The sequence below is a fragment of the Callorhinchus milii genome, unplaced genomic scaffold (assembly GCF_018977255.1).
Source record: "Callorhinchus milii isolate IMCB2004 unplaced genomic scaffold, IMCB_Cmil_1.0 Scaffold7, whole genome shotgun sequence".
Lineage (NCBI taxonomy): Eukaryota > Metazoa > Chordata > Chondrichthyes > Chimaeriformes > Callorhinchidae > Callorhinchus > Callorhinchus milii.
In genome coordinates this window covers 19815346-19839726 of record NW_024704748.1, presented here as the reverse complement: position 1 = coordinate 19839726, position 24381 = coordinate 19815346, and the positions used below count along the sequence as shown (strand labels likewise).

General features: G+C 37.5%; 1 protein-coding gene and 1 non-coding gene across 2 annotated transcripts in view; one reads left to right on the top strand and one right to left on the bottom strand.

Moving 5' to 3' along the window:
- The window catches only part of plce1 (phospholipase C, epsilon 1), a 122811-nt gene that overhangs the window by 74836 nt on the left and 23594 nt on the right, over positions 1 to 24381 (top strand). The window contains 6 exon segments of the mRNA XM_007896684.2: positions 5257 to 5573; positions 16127 to 16272; positions 18052 to 18310; positions 18979 to 19187; positions 21992 to 22673; positions 24091 to 24273. Of these exon segments, the coding sequence (XP_007894875.2) occupies positions 5257 to 5573; positions 16127 to 16272; positions 18052 to 18310; positions 18979 to 19187; positions 21992 to 22673; positions 24091 to 24273 (1796 nt within the window).
- On the bottom strand, positions 14384 to 14455 carry trnae-cuc. The gene has a single exon. It is a non-coding gene; the product is annotated as a tRNA-Glu (tRNA).

Genomic DNA, 24381 nt, shown 5'->3' with positions numbered 1-24381 from the left:
TGTCACAAGTTTTAAAATTGTCATTGATCAGGCAGAGAAAGAATAATTTGCATCATGAGAAAGCTCTGTGACAATTATTTCCTACATTAAAAGATCCATTCTTAGTGCAGATAATTGGTAAGTCCGTGTGTGACTGGAAAATGATCATAATCTCTGTAAAGAATTCAGTCATCAAAATTACNTTTTGTATGTCTGCAAATTATTTTGCAGCATTTATATTTGTGTCACATCACCAAAGAATAATGAACTGAATGCATAGATATGCCAGTCATGATATTCATTATGATCATTGGTTAATGTAAAACCTGCTGTTATGGTATTGTAGTAAACAAATTAAATAGCAAAAACCTCCTTATAATTAGCGATCTCCTTTAAGTCACTGAAGCAAATATCGTCCATGCGATTGCCCGGGATATGCCTTTTGTGTTGATAACAGTTCATTATGAACCAAAATGTGTTTGTTTATCACATCTGGGGGTGTTTATTTAATAAGAAATCTGAAAATTAATTCAGAATGTGGGAGATGAGAGCAAACAGATATTTGACTACAGTGTAAAGAATCCACACATTTTGCGTGAACTTCAGAATTTGGTTTATTATTCTAGTGAGTCCAGTATAATACAGAACAAGGTTCTAATTTGATTTTTTATTTTGCTAAAACATTTGCATATCAGTCGTATTTTAAGATTATTATTTTCTGAAAATTATCCTTAATATTTATGATTCATTTCCTTGGCTTGCACCTGCTCCCCAATTTTAACCATGTTTCCTAATCCTGCTGGGGTATTGAGGGGTAGAATGGGTGGGGCTATGGATTTCTCTTTGTTTGCCAATAGCAATTGCTTGCACTTTGCTTTCAACCAATGCCAAAGGTATTTGATGTGGAATAAATTAGGCAATTTGTATGACGTTCATCCATTGACTGTGTTCCTGTGAAGGTACATGCTGTTATCAGTCCAAGAACATTGGCACCATAAAGAGAGTATAAGTCATACACCTGACTGATTTTGTCTCCGTTAATAAAAATAATTGATTTGTTTTAAGGAGCAGACAAATTAAAAAGTGATGAATGCAGCTGATGTAAAAGTACTTGCAGTGGGAGGGTAAAAGTAATTTAGGAGATGATAGATGAGATGAGGAGAATTTGTTTTCCACAGTGATCTGGAATGCACTGCCTGAAAGGGTGTTGGAAGCAGATTCAATAATAACATTCAAAAGAGAATTGGATATATACTTGAAAAGAAAAAAATTGCCAGGCTATAGGGAACAAGCAGGGGAGAGGGACTCTTAGCTCTTGGATAGCTCTTTCAAAGAGCCAGCACAAGCACAATGGGCCAAATGGCCTTCTTCTGTGCTGTAGGATGCTATGTTTCTACGGTTGGTGATCTTGACCAATGAAAAATATAAAGTTGTACAGATTGGTCTGCATATTTTATTTATTCCTCAAATTCAGTGCGGGTTTGAAATAAGGTTATTTATTCTGATCTGGACATGAAACTATTTATTCAGGGCACCCTCCCAATAACTTTGCCAAGATGTGACAAAACACAGACAGTCCTGTATTTCCAGCAATAGTCAGTCAAACCCCACCTGGACCACATTAGAAGAGTTTTACCAGCTATCAGCATCCAAACAATCCATATGTTGGAATGTGGAACCCCATATTCTACCAACATTTGATATTCTGCCTGTGGTGTTACTCTTCCATTCCTGATTGCTAAGCGTTTGCTAATTTTGCGAACTATTATTTTCCTTTGTAAAGTATTTTTTAATCATAACCAATTCTCTACATTCCTGATTTAAATCTGTTATTTTTGATCACAGGCAGCAAAGTGGACTGTTGTAGATCAAAAAGGTTTGATATTAACAAGAGACTTGTGTTGACTAAAGTCTAGTCACTGTTCTCTCATACACTGACCTAACTAACATGTCCTTAGCAGTAAATTTAACCACCATCCAAACTATAGTATTTATACAAGTTTCTATTTTTAAGGTATATTTCATATATGTGTGTAAAAAAAGTGGGAAAATACTAAATCTTGCTGATGTATTATACCACAGGCACTGGCTAGCCACGCCAAGTAATCTTTATGTGTAAACACAGACAGTGAAAGTCAACCTGTAAATTCATGTGGGGAACATCAAGGCTAAGTCCAGTCCTATCTCATTAAAGTCTCTGCACACATATAATTTCCAGCAGGGTCACTGCATAGCAATAAGGAACCGGAACCACGACTGATTTATTTTGCAATGTATCGACAACGAGATAAAATAGTATATCAAATGCAATAAATTATTATCGTTTTGGTATCAGTACTCCTCTGGTGATCATTGATTGATCATTGCCTACCTCAGGACCTGAGTCAAGGCTGGCATTCCAGTGAAGTTCCGCATCATCAGATGTGCCGTCTTTCAGATGAGATGCTAAACCACGATCATGCTTGCCTATTCACGGACGTGAAAAAATCTTACAAAACTATTTTAAAGAGAAGGGAATTTCTCCCAGTATCCTAGCCAAGTTTAATGTATCCTACACTCCATGCATTTTGTGGGAGATTTGCTGGTGTAAAAGCTGCTGTGTTTTTTTTACTAAACAGTCACTTTAATTAATTACCTGGGAAGTGCTTTGAATGGTATTGTAATGATAAGGCAAATACATGAACTAATATATATCTTGTGGCAGAAACTGAATTCAGACAAACAGTTAAAATACCAAGAACACAGAACATCACATCTGGGCACATCAAGGTCATTAATGCATATTTGATAAATTATGGTCTATCATTTCAAAACAACTTAATTCCAAGAAATGTATTTTTGTTCTTATAAAATCAGGTTATCATTGATCTACATTTGACTGTATAATTATCTCCATTAGCTGCTTCTGTTTAGCTTTAGCAAAGCCTTTCTATCTGGTCCCGTGCTCCTGCCTGTGCTACGCTTTAGCCATTTCAGTATTCATGCCACAGTGCTCTTCACACAATAGGTGACAGTTACATCAGCCTCTATGACAAAGTAGATCCTCTGACAGTAGTTACAAATACGCCCTCTGCTATTGAATTGACCTTTCTGTTATTTGGTACGGATGACAGACGGCCTGAGCCTGGAACTGCTGGCACAGTGTTAAAACAGGAATTAGCAGTGCAGAGCGTTTGGGGAATGTGAAGGTTACACTCTATGTTGGAGTTTTCACCCAGTGGTAAACTATTTGAGCATGTTACACACACTTCACCGTGACCGAAGGAAGCTTCATCTTTTATTTATATACTGCAACAATGTACAGACATTTGTCAAATTGACAAAAAACAAAGTAACAATGTTTGCTTCCGCTTGGGTTCATGGTAATTGACTTCAGAACAACATCCATGTATGTAAGACTTAAAATTTTGTCCTGAATTATATTCATAAATTATTTTATTTGATTTTTCTGAGATTAAAAAAACACTGTTGTTAAGATTCGTTGCTGAGGTACATATAGTTAGAATGGTGCAGATCTGGGCTGAGTAAGTAATGTTGTTGATGTTAAATAGAAACTTAAATAATGCAGATCCATGTGAGGTAGTTGAATAGCACGGATTCTGCTAGCTATTTGAATAGGGCAGATCATACTGTTAATTATCCTAAGTAATTGAATTGTATATATCGTACAACATTGGACTTTGCTTTATTCAGGGAAGTATTTGGTTTTGAACATTTTAACTGTCCAATATAATTCTATTCTAGTGTATATTTCTTGCCAGTTTTGCTCCTTTCCTGAAAGCATTCTCTGTTTGTTGGTGTACGGATGCTGGTTGCACTCCTCCAACTCGATCAAGTGTGATCATTAATACTGCTGCCATGGCTGAGAATAGCTGACTTGACACAGATTGGGATTTGAATGTGTTGCCTTTTTTTTCTGTATGGCCTTTAACCACTACACCATCGGTGATAGAAACTATTTTGCAAATACATTCTTTAATTCTCTGTTCAGAAAGTATTTACATAGAACCATGTTAGTATGTTTAATACAAGCAGTTAATTGAAGCAGAATTAAAGTTAAACAATACCCAGTTAAATTGTTGCTTTTAAAAACTTGGATTGGAAGCTTTCCATGCTGTGTTATTTCTTAGTAACGATTTACTAAACTCAGATGTTTCAGTAATGAAGGTATAATTGGGATTAATGTATTCACTGGGAGTCAAACCACACATACATTTTACACTAATGAAGCATCTACTGAGAAACATGTCAGATCCAGCTAAATAAATTTTGAATATCTCAAATTAACTTGACATTTTGATATTTATAAAACAGTTGCAAATCTCATTAACAAGTCTGGCTTCCCAGAATAAGGTGTTTAATGTGCATAAATTTGCAATAAAATGTAAATATAGATAGCTACAACAGATTCCTTGATGGCCCAGTGAGTTAAAGGCACCTTGATGGTACAGCATAAAGCCATGTAGACATTAAAGTTACAGTCTACGGTTGATTTCTTATTTCAATTGCTATCAGCAACCTTGAGTTTATGGAGATGAAATATTAGCAAAGCTTTCTGCTCCTGACCCCTACCTGCTGTAAGGTGGATGAAGGAAAGTGATGGGATTGTTCTCGATTTTGCTTCTTCCATGAATGAATAGGCTGCCAGAGCTCATTGTCAAGTGAAAAATGACAGTTAATGGCCACTTGGTTGAGGTAAAAGGTAAAGGAGTCAAAACAGTTTTAGCACAGGAAAGGATGAATTTGTCAATGGAAAAAAGACAGATATCTTACAAACTTGTCCCTAGTGGTTGCTGGGAGCTCAGAAAGATTTCATTACACTAAACACATAAAATGTCCCACAATTTCCCACAGATATTGCTCAACGTCTGGGACATTGCTGTGCGCATTTGGCTGCCGTGGTTAGCTCACAAAATACACAGTCACTCCACTTTACAATATATTTTGTGAAGCGCTTTGAGATGTTTCAATGACATGATAAGTTGCTATATCAAACGCAAGTTTTTTAAAACTTTGAAATACATCACATGATTCTTCATAAAGCATTAAAATATGACAACTTCATAAATATCGCTGTGAAGCTCTGTGTTTAAATTGTTTTGAAATATTCGCTGGTTGCTTGATGTCCCTTTAACACTGCTCAAACAATCTGACTTTATCTTGCAATTGAGCTGAAACCTTATAGTTCACTTTCAGGTATCGGTTGTTTTAAACGTTCTATGCTCTATGTTCTATGTTCTATGAAACTCACGATAAAAAAAATCTTTATTTTTCTAGAGCGTCAACTCTGCATGACCATGGCTGGCTCTAGCACGCTGCCATCCGGCGTATCTGGGATCAGTAAGGAGCTAGCTGACCTGCGACACCTAATTCAATTCCCTGAAGAGATTGCTAGCATATTGACCGAGCAAGAGCAGGAACTCTACCGTAAGGTCTTACCACTCGACTACCTCTGCTTTCTGACCCGGGACTTGGCTGGTTTAGGCTGCCATAGCAAGCCACCCCCCCTCAAGACTTCTACATCCGCACCAGCTCTTAGCAGCAAGCACAGGGAGCACAATGCCGTTGAAGGTCTGGTGTCGAGATTCAACGAGGTAAGATGTTACTTGTCTTCTGATCTTCCACACTAGTTGGTCTTCAGGGAGAGAAAATTGGGCAGACAGTACCTTGAGCTACTCTTGTGCATCTCACACTTAGAGAAAACTTCCAACTTATTCATGCAGCACAGAAGGTGTGTGGCACGGTCACTTTCAGGGGGAAAAAAAGGAGCAATTCTTGCAGACAAACCCATGTGTATAACATTTTAAATGGGATTAAAAAAAAGTAAACACAGAACAATACATTAGCATGCACCAAGACAGTAAAATAAGAGGACATAGATTTAGAGCTGCAAAAGGTTAATTTCAGGACAGATACCAGGAGGGTTTTTTTACCCAGAAAGTAATTAACAACTGAAACAAGGTGGTTAAGGCCAGGACACTGGACTCATTTAAAAAGCAGCTTGATGCTGTGATAAGGGGAATGGTTGACTTGGTGTTCTGGAGGGATGAAATCAGGTAGGCTCAATAGCATTCTTCATCCAAACTAATCTTGTGATTTGAAATTATTTGGAAGCACATTTAATATTGTAATATGTCGGACCAAATATTTATAAACTGCTCCTACATTATTTTAATGACATTTATGATATATTCAAATTAATTTGAATGTATCAGTAATCTATAACTCTTCAAACAAGCATCTATTTTCTTTTTGAGAAGTCAGATGGTTAACAATGGTTTAGTTGCATTCTTGCTACAAAAATCCACTGTATTCTGTTGCTTAGTAATTAATGAATGAAGAGTTCTGCCATATTACATGCCAAAGAGATTTAGAGACTAGAGTGACAATGCTGTATTATACAAGTATGCATTTGGCATGTTTCAGTTACATATTACTATGTGAAACAAGGTGTACTTTCATACTTCATTTACTGCATTACTAAGCTAATCATGGTAAAGGCTACATATTCGTCCTTTGTTGGTTCAAAATGTACCAGTCATCCCAAAAATCCTGTCCATAATTTCTAATACCAATGTTTTCCAAGCCATGTTTTAAAATAAAGATAGCAAGAGATTTGTTTGATAAGTGGACCAATTTAGGAAAAAGAACACAAAAGGAAGACGGAATGGAATGAAATTAAATGAAAAGCATTTAGGGGGAACACAGAAAACAGTAAGAGACCATGGAGGAAAGCTAGAGTCAACAAACAAGAGTACATAATTGTTTCATTCTGTATTTTTCTTTCCTATTTATTGTGCTATATACACTTCAAATGAAGATTACGCTGTGTAATAAAAAGGACCAATCTTTGTTTCTCTGTTGAGAAATGCAGTGAAGGGGGTCAGGGGACCCAGGTGACTTGGTCGCCAAAAAACATTATTCATTAATGGAGTCTCTGCCCCTCCACCCCCGCCTCGCAGCTCTGTGTTGAGTGATTGATCCCAGCTGTCAAGCTTGCTATTAGCCTCATCAACCTTTTGTTGGGTTGAGGCTGAAATCAGCCAAAGTTCCCTGATCACTGTTCAAAGACCCTGTCCCCTACCGGATAGCGGAGGGTGGTGGGATCAGGCCAGGGCTCTGGAACCCCAATTCTTCCTTCCTCACCCCCTCCCCACCCAACCCCAAACGTAGTTAAATACTCACCTTTGAGACTCATACAGGAGCCGTGTAGTGGAGGGCAGACTGTGGCACTTGGAATCTAATTTTTTTTAAAAAATAATAATAATTTGGTTACTCAATCCATGGCTGTTTGTGGTGCACTGCTGTGTGCAATTAATTGACTGCAGCGTTTTGCCCACAAAATATACACTGACTACACTTTACAGTATACTCTGTGAAGTGCTTTGAGACATTTAGAAGATGTGAGAAGGCGCTGTATCAAATGCAAGGATTATTATTATTAATATATATTCATTTCTTCAGTTTTTTTATTCTCTTGATTATTATTCTTTCAGCTTCATTACTGTTTAGGTTCTTGGATTTGTATTCTGTCTTTCACTTTTTTTTGGTATTCCTTTATTTCTTTGTTTCACTCCATTTTCCCTTTTTTCCTTGGGGTCATCTCCTTTCCAATTCCAATTTCCAATACTCTGCTCAGACAGAAGGAGCAGGGATACAACCAATTTATGAAAAAGAACACAAGGAAAGACAGGGTGGATTTGTCTTTGACCTACTGGAAAATGTGATGAAGATAAAGAGTGTTTTGACTACTCCTATGGAAATACAGTTGACATCCTGAAAATGCTTCATATATCATCTGTGTTCTGTTAGCCAGAGTTGTTGTTCTACAGTTGATACTTCACTAATAACAGCCGAGTCCACAGCTTGAGCTTCTATTCACAAGATCACAAGATGAGTTCAGATCAAGAAGGTCTTTCGGCTCATTTCATCTCAAACTTCCAGAATACCCACCCTGCTGTCTTTCTATCACAGGATCAAGGTGTTTCAGTCATTAAGTACCCTTGGTGACAGTTCTGAATTTGCCTTTTGCAGTCATAAACCTATATCCTCTTGCAGCCATCAAAGGTAGCATTTTGGCCTGTTGATACCAAAGTTAAATCTGTAGTACATGAGAAAGTGGTAGATTTACTGCTGGATAATCTGCTAATTGTATAGTTTGTAATGTGGAAATGTATTTCCAATCATGAAGTTCATGAATATTGGCATCTTCCAATTCGTCCAATCCTGAAGATGCACTAGATGTTTTTTTCAAAGCTGAATGTAGTAAACCGCTTTGAATTACTGTAGTTAGTTGTGGCACTCCAATTTACTATACATACGAACTTGCTAGGCAAAAGAAGACTAAGGTTCATTTAGTTCGCCTTCCACCAGCCTGGCAGTCGCTTGACATGTCATGTCCAAACTGTACACTGCATCCCGAGATCCTAGCACTAGCTAGGAAGGGGGTAACAAAAGTAACAAGTTCTTACGTCTGATCCAGATGCGCAACATCTGTCAGAAGGTACACACTAAGAAGGTTGGGTGAGGCCAGGAGTGGGATTGGTTGTGAAGAACTCTATTGGTTTAATATACTGCTCTCACTCATTGTCCAGACATACACATAAAGAATAGACATTTGGACATCTACTGGGAGAATCTGATTTTCATGGAATTGTACCCCAGCAAAAGTAAGGAGAGGAGTGCAGAAAAAGATAAAAAAACTGTAGCATAATTATAGCAACTGAAAATGTATAAACTGTGAAGAATTTTTCTTTCAACTCCATTTCAAGTACAAATACTCATCTCTGCTCCTCAATTTTGTTTGAGCCTGGAGGATTGCGTCATGCTAGCATCCTAAACAAAACACACTTACTGTAAGGAGATCATTTTATAAATCTGCCCTGGTGGACTCCCCTTAATCAATATTACCATGACCCAAACTGAATGTAATCGCAGGCAGAGGGGAGTGTAAAGTGTAAATGAAATGAAGGTTAGCTTATTCCTGAAAACGAGGACCAAAGAACTTTTGACATGACCGATTCTGTATTCCATCTATTTAATTTATACTTGCTTGTGCCATAAAGTTCTGTCACAGAAAGTTGGCTAGTGTTTAACCTTTCCCTATGAGGATGATGATAATAATAATAATAATAATCCTATACATAGGTTATCAGGGTATTCTGCACACTTCAACTTCATAATGGTCCAGTAAAAAAAAGACTCTTCATTTGTCAGTTTCTCATTATCATAGATTGTAGGCCACAAAGCACAAGTTTAGCTAAGCTAAAGGCGGCCCGACTTAGAGTTTATATGTTATGTATTTCCAGCACACCAATGAGCTGCCAGACAGCACACTCTGTTCTTTAAAGAACATACACAGTTAACATCTGTTTAGTCTCCACTTTTATCCTAGATAATTACAGACTCAAAATCTATATACAGTACTCTTCACTTACTATCTTTCTTCCTTGTCCAATTTTCAGCTTTTGTTATGCTTTCCTGAATCCTAACTGTTAAAAAGTGCTCAGAGACAACAATGACAAAGATGGACACTTTCAAAATTGAGTCCATCAAGGGCCTACGGCATCTCTGCAATAATTGCAAACATTTTACTCAGTGCAGTGGTTTTAACACCATTTATTATTATTTACAGCTTCAACCTTTCCCATGTGCATGTATGTGATCTATGGTCCAAATCTATATCAATATTAATGCTTTATCTTGTGGCTTTTTATACAATTCACATGAACATTTACAGTTCTTAATGACTTCAATTCCCTGAGGGAGGCAGTAACCACAGGTACTATTTTCGAGAGACAAAACTGGAACATCTTCCTCTTACTGTGAAGACAGATGTGAAACAATTTAACATCACTGATGCTTTCTAATCTCCTGTGATATTCCTTCACAACATATGCCATAAAGCAGTTATCTTGTCATTTGAAATCCATCTACTTTGTACAGAGCTAAGAAAACATGAGCTCCATTTTGTTATTATTGACAATCTGGCTTTCTATTTTCTTCTACACCTCCTCGTTTGAGTCCTAAACAAATGTTGCTCAATATAAACAATCCTTAGTTTTAGGTTATTCTTTATTCAGTCACAAGTTTTTCCCTCCCCCGAATTTGCACTAACATGGAACCTATTACTAAAGTGAGCTTAACTCAAAATTAAACTTAATTCAGCACACTTGATTCATCATACTTAACGTCAAACTAAAGTTATGGTTTGAAAAAATTGGAACTTTTTTATTTTGTGTTTGCTAAAGTCATAACTTCAGTATTGTTCATATTTGTTGATGCTGTTATGTAGTGAAGATCTAAATAGTATTGTTTATTGTGTGCAGCACATTCATATTTTTTGGCGTTCAAAGAGACCACCATCATTGAAACATACAGTGAATTCATGCCTCGTTGCTTTTCTTTGTAGTCATTTGTCACTCTATTGCCTCTCTCACTTACCACCACAGTCTTTGTTATTTACCTTGTTAAACTTCCACTTAACAGCTTACCATCTGCCAATGTATCAGGGCAGCAAATAGATGTTGCTGTCTTTTCGTCCCTCCTGATCAGCACTGAACATGAACACATGTTTTGTTTTATGATTCACAACACATTGCAATTGGAAATATTGGCAAGAGTGAGGAGAGGTGTAAGGCAAAAGTGGTCTCCCTTGAGCTGCAGTGAAAAATCTAGCATAATTGTAGCAACAGAGGTTATATCACAACCCTCATAACATCAGCAATACATAAACCATTTGTAGCTGGTACTATAAATGAAGGACTATGTGTATATGTCCATGTTTGTGCTTATGTGTGTTTATGCTTGTATGAGTCTATAAATGTAGTCTGTATATAGATTATTCTCTGGGGGGAGGGGGAGTGCGGGGGAGGGGTAAGCAGGGTCTCCGAGGAGTTGAGCTTGGCTCCAGCATGACATGCTTTTCAACAGTATATGGGAATCGAGCCAACCCTCTGTGGCATTCTCTGTAGTCTAGCCTAAGCCAGGCGGGTCTGCAGTGTCCCAGGGCAGTACTGATGACAGACCAGCCAATCTGGCTCATTGGCAGGATTTGAGGGGCAGACAAGTCAGATTACCAGAGTGGTGAGGAACATTAGGAAAGTTTGCTAGGGAGAAATGAATTGTAACCGACAACTTGGATTTTCCTGGACGTGTCATCAGGCCAGAGATCAAACAAATGCATTTTGTTATTTAGTGTAGTGTAATGCCTCTTCATTTAATACTAGTTCTGGTGTTGAGGTAAACCACCTATTGATTATGGCCTTTAGCACAGTTTTCAATAATCAAAAGTCGTTTAAGACATGCAAAACTGCACAGAACTCAGCTTATATGATTTATGTGCGACTTATAATTGAGGTCAGAGGGAAATGTAACATTTCACACTGTGGAGGAGGAGCAAGTTGAGCAGTTACAGCTGCGTTTAGCAGTTTGCACGGAGAGAAATGAGACAATCTCGTAAACTGGCTAAATAGTCCACCCGGAGTTCTGGTGCAGGGAGATGATTCAATTTCTGCTTCCAGTATCAGTCATGAAAATGATTTATAATGTTGGTTTCATCAGCAATTTTTCTTCATCTAACTTTTTCAAACAGCAGCATCTGAATCATGAAAAACCTTATATGATATAACGCTATGTCAGGTTTTATGGATCTAGTGTAGAAATGTTTAGGTCATATTCCAGAATCACTTTTGGTTTGTGATCTCCTTCTAGAAGAGTATCTGTAGCATCAAAAGATAATTCAGCTCAAAGTCCCTTTAAGGGGCATAGCTAAACACATCTGTTTTGAGGCCAAAGCATTTGAGGCCTTGTTTATGATTTTGATGGTCATTGTGAAATACAGAAGTCTGCATTAATGGAAAAGCACAAAATCATGTAAGATATACATCATGTGTTCTCACTCTGTTTAAATGAGTTTGGAAATCAGTCTTTTGTGTATTTTTGCAATTTGACACTTTTTGGGGGTCAGCCAGGTGTCTGACACATGTAGAAACCCATCACCATGCTTAAGAGTATCCAAACCAGACTGAGTTCCACATATGCTTGCCATCTACGCATCAAATTTCCCTGTGTATTTTAGCAACAATATGGCCTAGTGGGTAAAGCAACAGTTGAGTGAAGCAGTAGGCCTTACAAAACTAGAAAGGTGTAGGTTTGAAACCCTACCTTTGGGTTAAAGAGCGGGAAAAAAACATTTTCCTCCTGGTTGCTATTTGGAGACTTCTCAAACTTTTGGTTAAAGACCAAGTGTAACTTGGTTCTAGAGGTTGATCTTGTGGATTGATTATGAAATCAATGGTAGTTTAAATGCTGGAATTTAAATTTGCATGGTGTTGTGTGAGTGTCCTTGACGCTGGAACTTGCACTTTTTGCAAAAGGGAAATATGACTGATTTAGACAGGGGCTGAGGCGGGAAGTTTCTTTACTAAATCTAAACAAATCTGGAGACTTCTATTGCAAGGTACAACTGTGTGGAGTTTGGTCTAGGATAGCCAACCTCACAATCAACTCACACAGTTGAGATAATGGAAGGCTTGGCACCTAAGGAACTGTATCCAAAAGGAGAATAGAGGCAAACACTTTCAGGAAAGCAGGAAGTGGGGAAAAAAGATAAAATAAAGTAAATTGTATATATGCTATTGGAAGGAGGGAGCTCAATAGCATGTTCTCAAGCCTCTGTTTTCCCTCATGTTTTTAACTGGTAAATGTTATGTATAACAAACTGTACAACTGAAGGATTGAATTATGTTGGTTGTTATAGGCTATGTGTCTTGGAGTTACGCTGGTGTCTGCAAGTCTGCGCGTGACTGTGGGGTGGAAAATTTGTCTGAAGTAATCAAACAGTATGTACTGAGACTAAAATCTTTTCCAGGAGTAAGTGCCAAGCTGATTATCAGAACAGCTGACTTATGTATCAGAGATGAAATAATTTCTGCATTTTTGGTACTTTAATCCTTAACAACAGAAGCAATAAATGCCAAAATCACAGGGAGAAGCAATTTATTTCAGGAATATTTGAAAATTGCCTCATTATTGCCAGATGTAGCTTTGAGTCTGGGGTACAGTCTTCAACACACGGATCGCGATTACTTAAACATATACAGTAAGTCCTAAAACAGGTATTGCAGCAAATGCCTTCGGACTATATTGAGTTTCACAATTCAGTAGTTTATTGTAATGCCAGGTCGGATTTTGATTTTTGCAGATCACAGATCAGATGTTTACAGCTACAATACATTGAACAAGCAGCAATTTGGGTTTGTCTCTTCACCTAAAGAATGCATTTGATTTTGTTTACAAAAAACATTTCTGATCATTTTGTTTGCCTGTGTTGAAATTTACCCCTATATTGACATGAAATGTGAGATGGGCCAAGTCTCAACACAACAACAACAAAATTACATGTATAGAGTGCCTTTCACGTCGGGAGGATTCAAGTCTCCCGACACTTCTAGGATTTTGTGGTTTGTTCAATGGGTTGAGTGAGATATTGCTTGTAACTGCCTGGAAGTCTGTGTCTAAGAATGTAATTTGTGGCACCAGAAATCGCTTATATAATAAGTATTTTGGCTCCACTTACAAAGAGGGAGGGTGACTTCCAGTAACACAGGGATTAAACCAGTAGTTCGTTAACAATAATTGATGGATTTTTTTATATAACAGTACTTTGAGCTTTTTTCCTGTCCTTTTCTGGGCAGAAATTCTAGTGATTCAGATTCATCCAATTTACTGTGTATAGAATTGGGGGTTTGAGCTAATAGGAAAGATTTTGGAAGCTGCAAATATTTATGTTAGAGAATAAACAATCGAGGGTTGATCTTTTTAAAGACTTTCTGATCCAAAGGGTTACAGGATACAGACAAAATTAAACAGCAATATTTTATTCAGTGTGGATCACATGATCTCAAATTCTGAATGAAAAAGGCGAATGGACAGTTCTAAGTATGACTACTTTACATAGAGAGTGGTTTACATGAGGAATAGATTTCATATGAAGGTGGTGGAAGCTGAGAGTGATCAGTTTCATTATATTTATGATGGTAAAGAAAATTTGAGGGGCAATGTGAGAAAACGCTTGATGATATTTGAAAAGTAATCCGACTTGATGGCCTGCTCCGTATTTTTTGAGAAATACACATTTCTGTGATGTTTCTGGTGAGGACTACAATAATAATAATAATCCTTGCATTTGATACAGCGTTTTTCACATCTTCTAGATGTCTCAAAGCACTTCACAAGATGTACTGTAAAGTGAATTGACTGTATATTTCTGGGCGAAATGGGCAGCCACTTGCCCACAGCAGTGTCCCACAAACAGTCATGGATTGAAGTGACCAATTTTTATTGTTTTTTTTCTTGAGGGATTATTATCAGGCGTGTGGAATAAGGAAACTTGCCCAAGATTTCGCCCTACCGGGAATCGAACCCAGATCTCTCACTTGAGAGGCGAGTGCTCTAACCACTGAGCTACAGGACTACAGATGTAGACATAATCTCTTACTGTCACATAATGTAAAACTGCTACTAGTTTGAAAGAGCTGTCACACCAGATTCCTTAATCTCAGCAAGCACTTGTAAATTGACAAATGCTATGTGTAGTGCTTGGCTTGCAGAGACTAATGGTTGGATTGAGCTACAAGCTGCAACACACTCACCCAGTTGTTGTCTATAAGGACTGTCTGTTCTTTGCAGCTCAGCTGTGTTCAAATCCCTTCACTCTCTGGGACCTCCCTACCTCTCCATCCTCCTCACTCCACCTCCAGTCGACTATCTCCAGCCTCCTGCTCGTCCCTCGCACCCTCCGGCCCACCATCAGAGGTCGTGCTTACAGCCACTAAGTCCCGAAACTCTGAAACACTCTCCCTCAATCCCTCTGCCTTGCCCCCTTTCTCCTCTTTTGCAAGTCGTGCCTGAAAATCTTCATCTTTGTGCTTTCGGCCACCTCCCCATACCCCCCACCCCACCCTGGCTCGGAGTCAGGCAAGTGCACTGAGACACTACTCTGCTTGGAGGGCGCTATATGAGTGCAAGTTGTTGTTGATGTTGTAACTGTTCTTTGTTTTATTGTGTCGTTCCAATGCATACAGACAAGGTATATATATCTATATATAAAGATAAATGTCCTTGTCAAAGTTGTTTCTCTGAATGTTAAGTCACAGTCAATTAATATGGCAATTAATTGATTGTGCCAATAGTAATATCTCTACCCATGGAAACCTTCTATTTACTCCCTTTGTAATTCTTACAAAATGTTTGTGTAATGAATAAGGATATTATTACAATTGAAACTATAAGATCTGATTTACTACACTTTATTTTAATGCTGATCTTGGTTTTACTTTTTCTCTCCCTCCTCCCTTAAAGTCACAAACTTTTGTTGGCATAATTCAAACAAAAACTGATTGGCTTGTAGTTAGTCAAATTCCAATGATAAAACTCTGGGTTCCTTTGTTTGTTCAGGGAAGTTTTGGCTTGTGAATCACATTCAGCTCTGGACAATCAGATTTGTCCTTGATGTTGGAATTGTAGCCAAAGTTTTGTCTGTCTGACTCTCAACTTTAATCCTCAGTTCATAAACTGTCTCTACTATTTCAGTCTTGTAGCCTAAATCTATTCTAATGTGTTTGAAAATGTTGTTCCTTTGATGACTGGTTGGTGGAGTGAATTTATTACATGACTGATGGATACAGTGAATTGATTTAATATCTGGGACCTGGATTGAGATCTAGCTTTGAATGTCTGATTAAATAAATTTGTGACCCCTCAATAAGTGCAGTTCAACTGGATTTAGGACTTAATGGTAAATATGCAGTTAGCCAGTTGGGTTTGCCGTACACTTTCAGATGTTGGCTTCCTTGATGGAAGTAATGTCTACAGGTGGATGTTTTTTTCAGACAGTAGATTAGTAGATACACTAGGATTCAGATATAGACCTTTCCAATCACAGGTAATCTTGGATAGTTCAGCATCTGAGCTACATGAGATAATATGATAAGAGTTCATAGAATTAAATTGTACCCTACCACAATTTGTGGGTAAAATATGAATTAATTGTAGTAATAATGATGTTATTAGATATAAATACTGATTACACAGTCAAACGTATGGTACAATGTGCCTTTTGAATGCAGTGCTCATCCTATTACAGGTAAGCTCCTGGGTGACATGGCTGATTCTGACAGCTGGCTCCATGGAAGAAAAGAGAGAAGTGTTCTCTTACGTGGTACACGTGGCCAAGTGTTGCTGGAACATGGGTAATTACAATGCTGTAATGGAATTCCTGGCGGGCCTCAGGTATTGTTGATTCATTCCTCCACTAAAGTAGGTTCAAAGCAAGATCAGAATTGCATTTTTCCATATTAAATACAAGCTGCTTTGATCAAAAATTGAGTTTGGCACTTGTTCAAACACAGCTTTTAAATAAGTTAGGTCCAAGCAGCTTTAGCAATAGATTTTTCAGGAATTCAAAGAATACATTTTCTGCATCTCTATAAGATTATATTTGCTTTAAATTGGGGTGAATTTGCATCGGATTGTATTTCACAATGAAACAATTCTACTCCATTACATTTGGGCCAAGTATCACAAAGTTTGCAAGAAGGAGTTTGTTCTGGACCTCTTGCATATCTCCACTGTGGAGATTTGAAACTGTATGATTTCAGTATTGTTCCTCTTGCTTGAGGAATTGTACTGGTAACAATATGATTAAATTGAGACATGAGGTAATTAGCATGTTGTTGAAAAAGTGCGGTCAACAAGGTCAGTTTAATAAGTAAAAATATTGACTGGGCGCGCAAGAGTGCCCTTCTTTCCTGACTCTGTCACAATGATTAAGCCCGAAGCTGGCCTATACCAAATATTGAACTTACCAATGGTATTCTGCAAGCCTCCAAAAACAATATGCAGGTCAATAAATCCAGAGACTGGCTTCTGGCACAATCATTGTGACAGTGTCGGCACAGGCTGCAGTCAGTGACTTTAGTTGTTGATTCACTATATTGGCTGCACTTTTCGTTGCTTAATATTGCATCATGTAACTTGCCAAATTAACCATTCTTCAAATGTGAGCTGGCAAAGCGAGTGTGGGCAGGCTATGGAGTCGAGAGGTGGGACAGTTTATTAATCTCATGTAGTGCGAGTGCTTTCTTTCTAAAGAATTTTTTCTTTAGCTTCTCCAACCTTAATATAATAAAGATTGCACCAACAATGAGCTGTAACCTTATGACAAAATATATTAAAAACAATTCAATCATCGAGACTCACTGGCTCCTTAATAAATATATAATTTTGAATCGTAAATGTCTCAGTAAATAATAATGTATATTCTGGAAACCAAGGTGAAATACAAGATGGTCCAGGTGAATATTGCTTCAGTAGAGAATAAATCTTTTAAAAGATTTAGTTTAAGTGTTAGCCATAGATATGTTTCCCTCTGTTCTCCAACAACATGTTCAGCCCAGTCTCAGTCGCAGACTTTTTCCCCTGCTAATAATGTTTTTTAACTGTGTTACAATTATGATATTTGTCTTCGTTATAGTGGTATTGTAGTGGTTTGAACGTTTCCAATCTGTGTGTAACATAAACTGAGTTTTGTCATAAAAGAAAGTGGCCTCAAATAGTGAAAGCCAGAAGTTTGGTGAATCAGATTAATGAGTGATACTGGACCAAGAATTGGACTCAAAAATCTAACTGTAGTCAATGCTAAATATGTGATAGGAAATCTGGAAGATGAATGCTGATCAGGGAACAAGCTCTGGGAGTAATGGGTACTGTACTTTGCAGGAGATTAGGCAGCACTGTGTGACCTGGGTCCAAATCACCTCCTGCAAGACCTGTGTCCAAATCACCTCCGAGTCTGGGTACAAATCAAATTCTTGTATACCTTCCTATAGTTGTAAATATCCTGCATGGAATGAGCTGGGCTGAATGGGTGGAATTAGGACACACAAAACTGCCAAAACCCACGTTGATTTAGAAATCTGATTCAGAGATGTCAAATGGATACACGGTGTGAGAAATGCACAGCTTGAGGGTGTTTAATGTACTTATGATATTGTAACCTTCATGCTGCAGGTCCAGGAAAGTACTAAAGATGTGGCAGTTCATGGACCAGTCTGACATTGAAACTATGCGAAGCCTAAAAGATGCTATGGCACAACATGAAACATCATCTGAATACAGGAAAGTAGTTAGCCGGGCTCTGAATATACCCGGCTGCAAAGTGGTTCCCTTCTGTGGTGTGTTTCTAAAAGAGCTCTGTGACGTGCTGGATGGAGCAGCCAGTTTAATGAAGTTTCACTCGCGCTGTGATTCCCAGGATGACACCATAGAGGTAAGAGAATTCACTGACAATGAGGGCAAATTGAGTGATGACCGTAAATTTATCTCAGAAAATGCATGGATAATAATGTTCCTTTTTATGGAAGATTTACTGAGTGATGGTATTTTATGTGAGGAGTGTTATTGGTGACATTGGCATTCGCCTGTTCATTGTAAGGACAATGTTTTCCTTTTACCGATTTTTTTTAGGTTGAGTTCCTGGAACAGACAGAAGCAGCCTGCTCAGAGAACTCTTTTACCAGAACTGCAAAGATTTTTTTTTGTAAGAGGGAGCAGGGAGGGGTTCTATTAATCCAATATGTTCCTTGCATATGCTTTAATAGGAAATGATGCAGTTGATCTGCTAAAAGGTTTTGAGTAATGTAATTTAAATTGAACTACTGGGTTACTGGGTATGTAATTGAATGTTGGTGTAAGTCAAACTTTATACCGAGGCATTTAAACTTTGGAAGGTAAACCAAGTTGCCTGTTAAGGTACCAGTCCCTGATTGCATTTCTTGTGGTAGATGTATGTATTGGACAATTATTCACAAGATAAGGTCTTATATCCTATTTGTTTGAATACGGACAATGTTTCCAGTTTTAATGTTCCAGTTTTAATGGCCATTTCATCATAATCATTGGGGACAGATTCTCACTGAAAGAAATTATTTGTCTCAGTTTGTTGCAGACTACAATGGACAGAACAATTTTTTGCAGCGAATTGGGAAAGATGGACTTAACAATATAGAAAAGGAGTCCACAGTGAACAGCATCCTCCAGATAATTCGAAGCTGTAACAGAAACGTAGAATCTGAAGAAGGAGAAGAGAATGCCAGCGACAATTGTACTACACGGAAGAACTCCTTCAAAGATAGAAGCAAATATCAGTAAGTATTAGAACAAATTTTTTAATGACATTTTTTAACTGTATTCATCACAGTGTATGAAGTAGACCTATAGTAGCATCTCACAATATCAACAGCAGATAATTTACATGTTTTCTAGGCTGAAGTGTACTAAAGTAATCAAAGGGAGAATTCCTCTTTTTTTAAATAATGTAGCATATTTTTCGGCTACTATGAAATATTCTTCCTTCTAAGCTAAACCTCACAATTCAAGTTAAATTTTTCTTTGGTTGCTACCGAAATGAAAAAAAGTACTGTGGGAGTGGAAAACAAACAAACAAACAAATAACTAACCCAGACACATGGCAATTTTGAAAGTAAATAGAAAGCTTGCAAACAGAAATAAAACGCAAAATACTGCAGATGCTGGAATTCTGAAACAAAAACAGATTGCTGGGAATACTCAGCAGGTCAGGCAGCATCTACGGAGAAAGGAAAATGGGTCAAACTTTCCTTTCTCCATAGATGCTGCCTGATCTGCTGAGTATTCCCAGCAATCTCTTTTTTTGTTTCAGCTTACAAACAGATCTGCCTTGATCCTATTGCAATGGTATCTAGACTTACTGTCATTGACACAGTTGTTTGGCTCCAGTTACACTAACAATAAGTTCACCAGGACCTCCCATGTATTTTGTGCTCTCCCTCCCACACCTTATTAATTTCAAAATTTCACTTCAGAAATTGGGAGATACAGCTTTACAATAAGAATGCCAGCAAGCTCGACTGCAGGGGAATATTGGCAAGAATGTTATGGCTACCCTTTACTCCTGTTATTACTTCCTCAAGATATTTAATATGCAGAAAATTCATCAGAAATGACATCTGTAACAGTACTGAACCATTAAACACATCATTGGGTGCCTGCAATAGTTTCTATTGTGGGTACGGCTTGAACTAACATAACCTTCTACTTTGCAAACACTAGCCTTACTCCTTAAAGCTTATGTTGATAAGCATACATACAAGTATACCTATATTTTGTACCGTTTCTGTGCACTTGTTTTTTTTTTGTTGACAAACTTAATTATTTGATTTTTCTTTGAGGATAGTTTCTTGGGTCATAAAATATTTTATTTTGGGTTTATTCAGAGCTAAATTACTCACATTTTGGCAATATATTTTTAATGTATATGATCCACAAAATGATGTTCGAACAGCTTTGTGTGTTTAGCAGTTAAGTGGAACTCGACCTAACTTTCAATATTTTTGAATTTACAAAACTTCAGTTTGATTTCATGCTTGAAGTGTTAGGTTTTCAATGACATGAATCTGAACGTCATTATTTAAGTAAACACATTACAGTCAGTGCAAAGAGGAAGGTTAAAAAAAAAAATTAATCTGCCTTCTGACTGAGGTTTACCTTGGATCCATACAATAAACAATGTCAGTTTGGTCTGACACTTAAGTTCACAAATACTCACTTTGAAATTGCAAAGCTGTCGCTATTGTATCATGGCTAACATCAGTTCTGGCAGAACGGTTATGAATCATGTGCAGTTGGACACAAATTGAACATAGGGATCCATCATTTTGACTGATGCCAAAAACATGCTTGCCTAAATGTTTGTGATATTATTTCTATTGTAATTTGGTCCAAAATTATTTCACTTATTTTGTCATAATTTGATCTTATATTTATGTGACTGTCCATTATTTTTCTTCTTCAGAATTCTCACTTATCCTTTTGTTTTATCGCAAGCCTAATTTTACTCTGTTTCGGTACTTTTCTTCTTATATCTCTCTTAAGCACAACTACCAGAGTAAAGAAACCATCAGAATCTAATCGAGTATTGTAAGTTGAATTTCTGCTTGGTTGTCATCTGCAAGCAAATACACAATAACTAACAGCCTCTTACGAATCAGAAGCTTTCGGGCATGGCTGCTGTAACACGTGAATGTGTGGTATTCAGATACCCACTGGCCAGCTCGGGAATCTGAGACTATTCCTCATCTAAGCTGGTGTTGAGAAGTCACGAGGTTCAAAGGTGGCAATCAAAAATAAATTTTAAAAAATGTTGATTTCGAAGCTAAAACAGCAACAACTCGCATTTATATTGCCCCTTTTTTCAGACTTTCAGTTTCAGACTTATGCATTTTTAGACAAATGCAGCTTTTTGATTTGAATGTGAGTGAAGCCATTAAAAATGACCAAAATAATTAAGAGAGCTGAAGGAATTTGGAGCACCACAGAAAATATAAATGGCCCCCAACTTCAAAGAACAAGTTCTTTTCTGGGAATGAGGCACTTTTCTAACTGAGAATAGGTGGTAGGGTCTGCAATCTTACTAAAAAGCTATCTTTGGCCAAATCAGGGCAAAATCATATTGATTGTTCTAACAAACAATATAAAATAATACCCATAGTTTCAGTGTTTCTCGCATGGATTCAGCTACTAGAAGCAAAACAGTTTTGATTATTCCCAAGAGAACTTGTGTTATTTGATGTTTGGCATTTTATATATGCATGACTTCTTGCACATGGACTTTGTAGAGCAATGTGCAAAGATTCAATTAATGATGTCAATTAGGCTGGGCCATACATATTTAAATCCTGAATAGCTGTATAACACAATTGTCTCTTAAGCAGTGCCCATATACCTATTCTGCATTTTGACACAATATTGCTTCACAGGAATGTATGGCAACTGTGAGCTGACATGGAGTGGTATTGGCCTTGAAAGTTGTTCCAATGGATGTGATAAGAAGTTGAGCGCGCTTCCAAAACAGAAATGAGGAAATGAGGAGAATGGCTCTAATGCTTTCACTTTCCTATCTCTGTTTACACAGGTTCATTGTCGGAGATCTATCAGATTCAGAAAGTGATTCTTTTGAGCAGTCCAGTGAATGGGATCTGAGTGGAGCTGAGGAGCAACAGAAAGCATTCAGCCATGAGACTGAACTTATTCCTTGGTATGTACTGTCCATCAGAGCTGACGTCCATCAATTTCTTCTGCAAGGGGCAACCGTCATACATTATGACCAAGAGGCCCACCTTTCTGCACGCTGCTTTCTCAAACTGCAACCTGATAATTGTACTCTAACCTGGACAAAACCTCCTACTGCCAGTCCAGCCCACACCAAGGTGAAGAGCATGATAATGGGTAACAGTGCAGACTCCTGTCACAGCAAGTTTCAGATATATGGACATGTGGCACTAAATGGACTAGTAGAAGGCTTCTTGGATGTGTCTGCTGTGAAAGCTGTTTACATGGGACATACAGGAATTGATCTGAATACTGTATGTATACAAAACAAGCTTTGTTCTATGACTCTGGAGGAGAACTGTGTGACTCTGCTATATGGGGTCCATACAACTGATAACAGATTGCTGCACTTTGTGGCCCCTAAGTACACCGCTAAAATGGTGTACAATGGATTACAGGAGCTAACAAACGCTGTGAGAAAGATGAAGAAATTTCCTGACCAGAGACTCCAGTGGCTGAGGAAACAGTATGTCAACTTATATCAGGTGTGTAAGAGAACAGGCTCACTCACCCACCCTTTCTAAACAAAGTCAAGAATTCATGCCAGAAATTACATATTTTACTTAATCTTCATGCCTACTATTTGTAGTGTTGTTCTAGCTGGAAATGTATAAAAGAAAACATGGATTTTTGTCAAACTGGAGATCAACACAATTTTGTTCAATTCAGTTCCTCAGTAAACCCGTGGGACTGATACCAACAATTGCTATTTATTCAAAGTCATATGACTTCAAATTGCATTTGAGTGTGGATTAAAATCAAAGTACGGGTAAGAAATGAGACCGACATTCATAACCTCCTACAACTTCCTTTCATTTTGAGATTTCACTCCAACATTGTATTGCGTCATGAATATAGAAAATAGCATTAAGAAAAGGGATACTTTTATCAAAACTTAAATGGATTGAAGGCTAAATGGGTGGCAATTCTAGCAGTCACATCTTGAATTTGTCTTGATCAGTGATTACTGTATTGTATCTGACTTGTGTAAGTTGTGTAAGGTTGTGTAAGGTTTACCAAGTGATGAGGCGTTCCAAACCTGGCAACAGATATCTTCTTTATTTAAAAAAAATTTGAATGGGGAAGATGGACGAAAACTGACAAGACAATCCTGTGTATCAGAATTTTGCCTCCTGGTTGCTGATCATCAGGTCACATTAGTGACAAAAGCCATTGAGCCACAGCTTTTTGGCTTTCGATTTGAGAAGTAATTGTGACAACATAGAAAGAAGTGGTCTTAGAAAAACAAAATGTTTTAATCACTCTTTTGTTTTAGTCTCTGTTAAACTGCAATTGATACCAAGTACATATAGGAATACCGTATATTGCAAGGATCGGTGTCTCTTTAATGCAGTGATGTAGCTGTTAATAGGAGATTTTTCATTATTGTACTTTCTGTGGCACTTCTTTCACAGTATGGTTCAACTTTATTATTAAAGGTGTCTGTTTCTGACAGGAAATATGCGCCTTCAGTTTCACACCAGTTCTAAAGAAAGAAAGGATAGTTTACCCTGCTCTAATTCTCTTTGAGTTTGTTTCATAAACTTCCAGATTCCTGGTCCAACAAAAAATTAAATTAGGAGTAGATTTTTTTTCAGATTGGATTTAGGCTCCATTTCAAAGCCTGATGGCAATAAATTTGCAATGCTATTTAATAATTGATTGATTTTGCTTAATAGAATTCGATCTGAAAACATTTTTTTTTTAAAAAATTACACTAAAATTTTCTTTTGTCACTTAATTGAGAACATTTAACTAACACAGATGTTTATTTTCTGTTTGCAAGAAAATGTCTTGCCAAGAGAAATAACTTTTCACAAAATTATTTATTTGATTGTGGTTAACATTTCCCATAGGAAACCTTGCAATGTCTGAATAACATGAACAAATTTTTTACGTTAGGAGGAAGGCAAGTTTGAAGGGCCAACACTTGCTCAAGTTATTGAACTATTTGGAGGTAGGCGATGGATCACACGAAACACAACCACAGGGACGTTGAACAGAAACACGGAAAAATCAAACCTGCAGCGCACCAACACACTGGGAATGAGCACTGCCAAGAAGATAAAGAAATCATTAATCAGGGTAGGAGAAGACATTAAGCTATTCTTTCTGAAGTAACACATCTGGTCTGTGTCTGTTGGCTCATGACATAACAAGGACAGATCAGCTTTAACTGAAAAACATAAACCT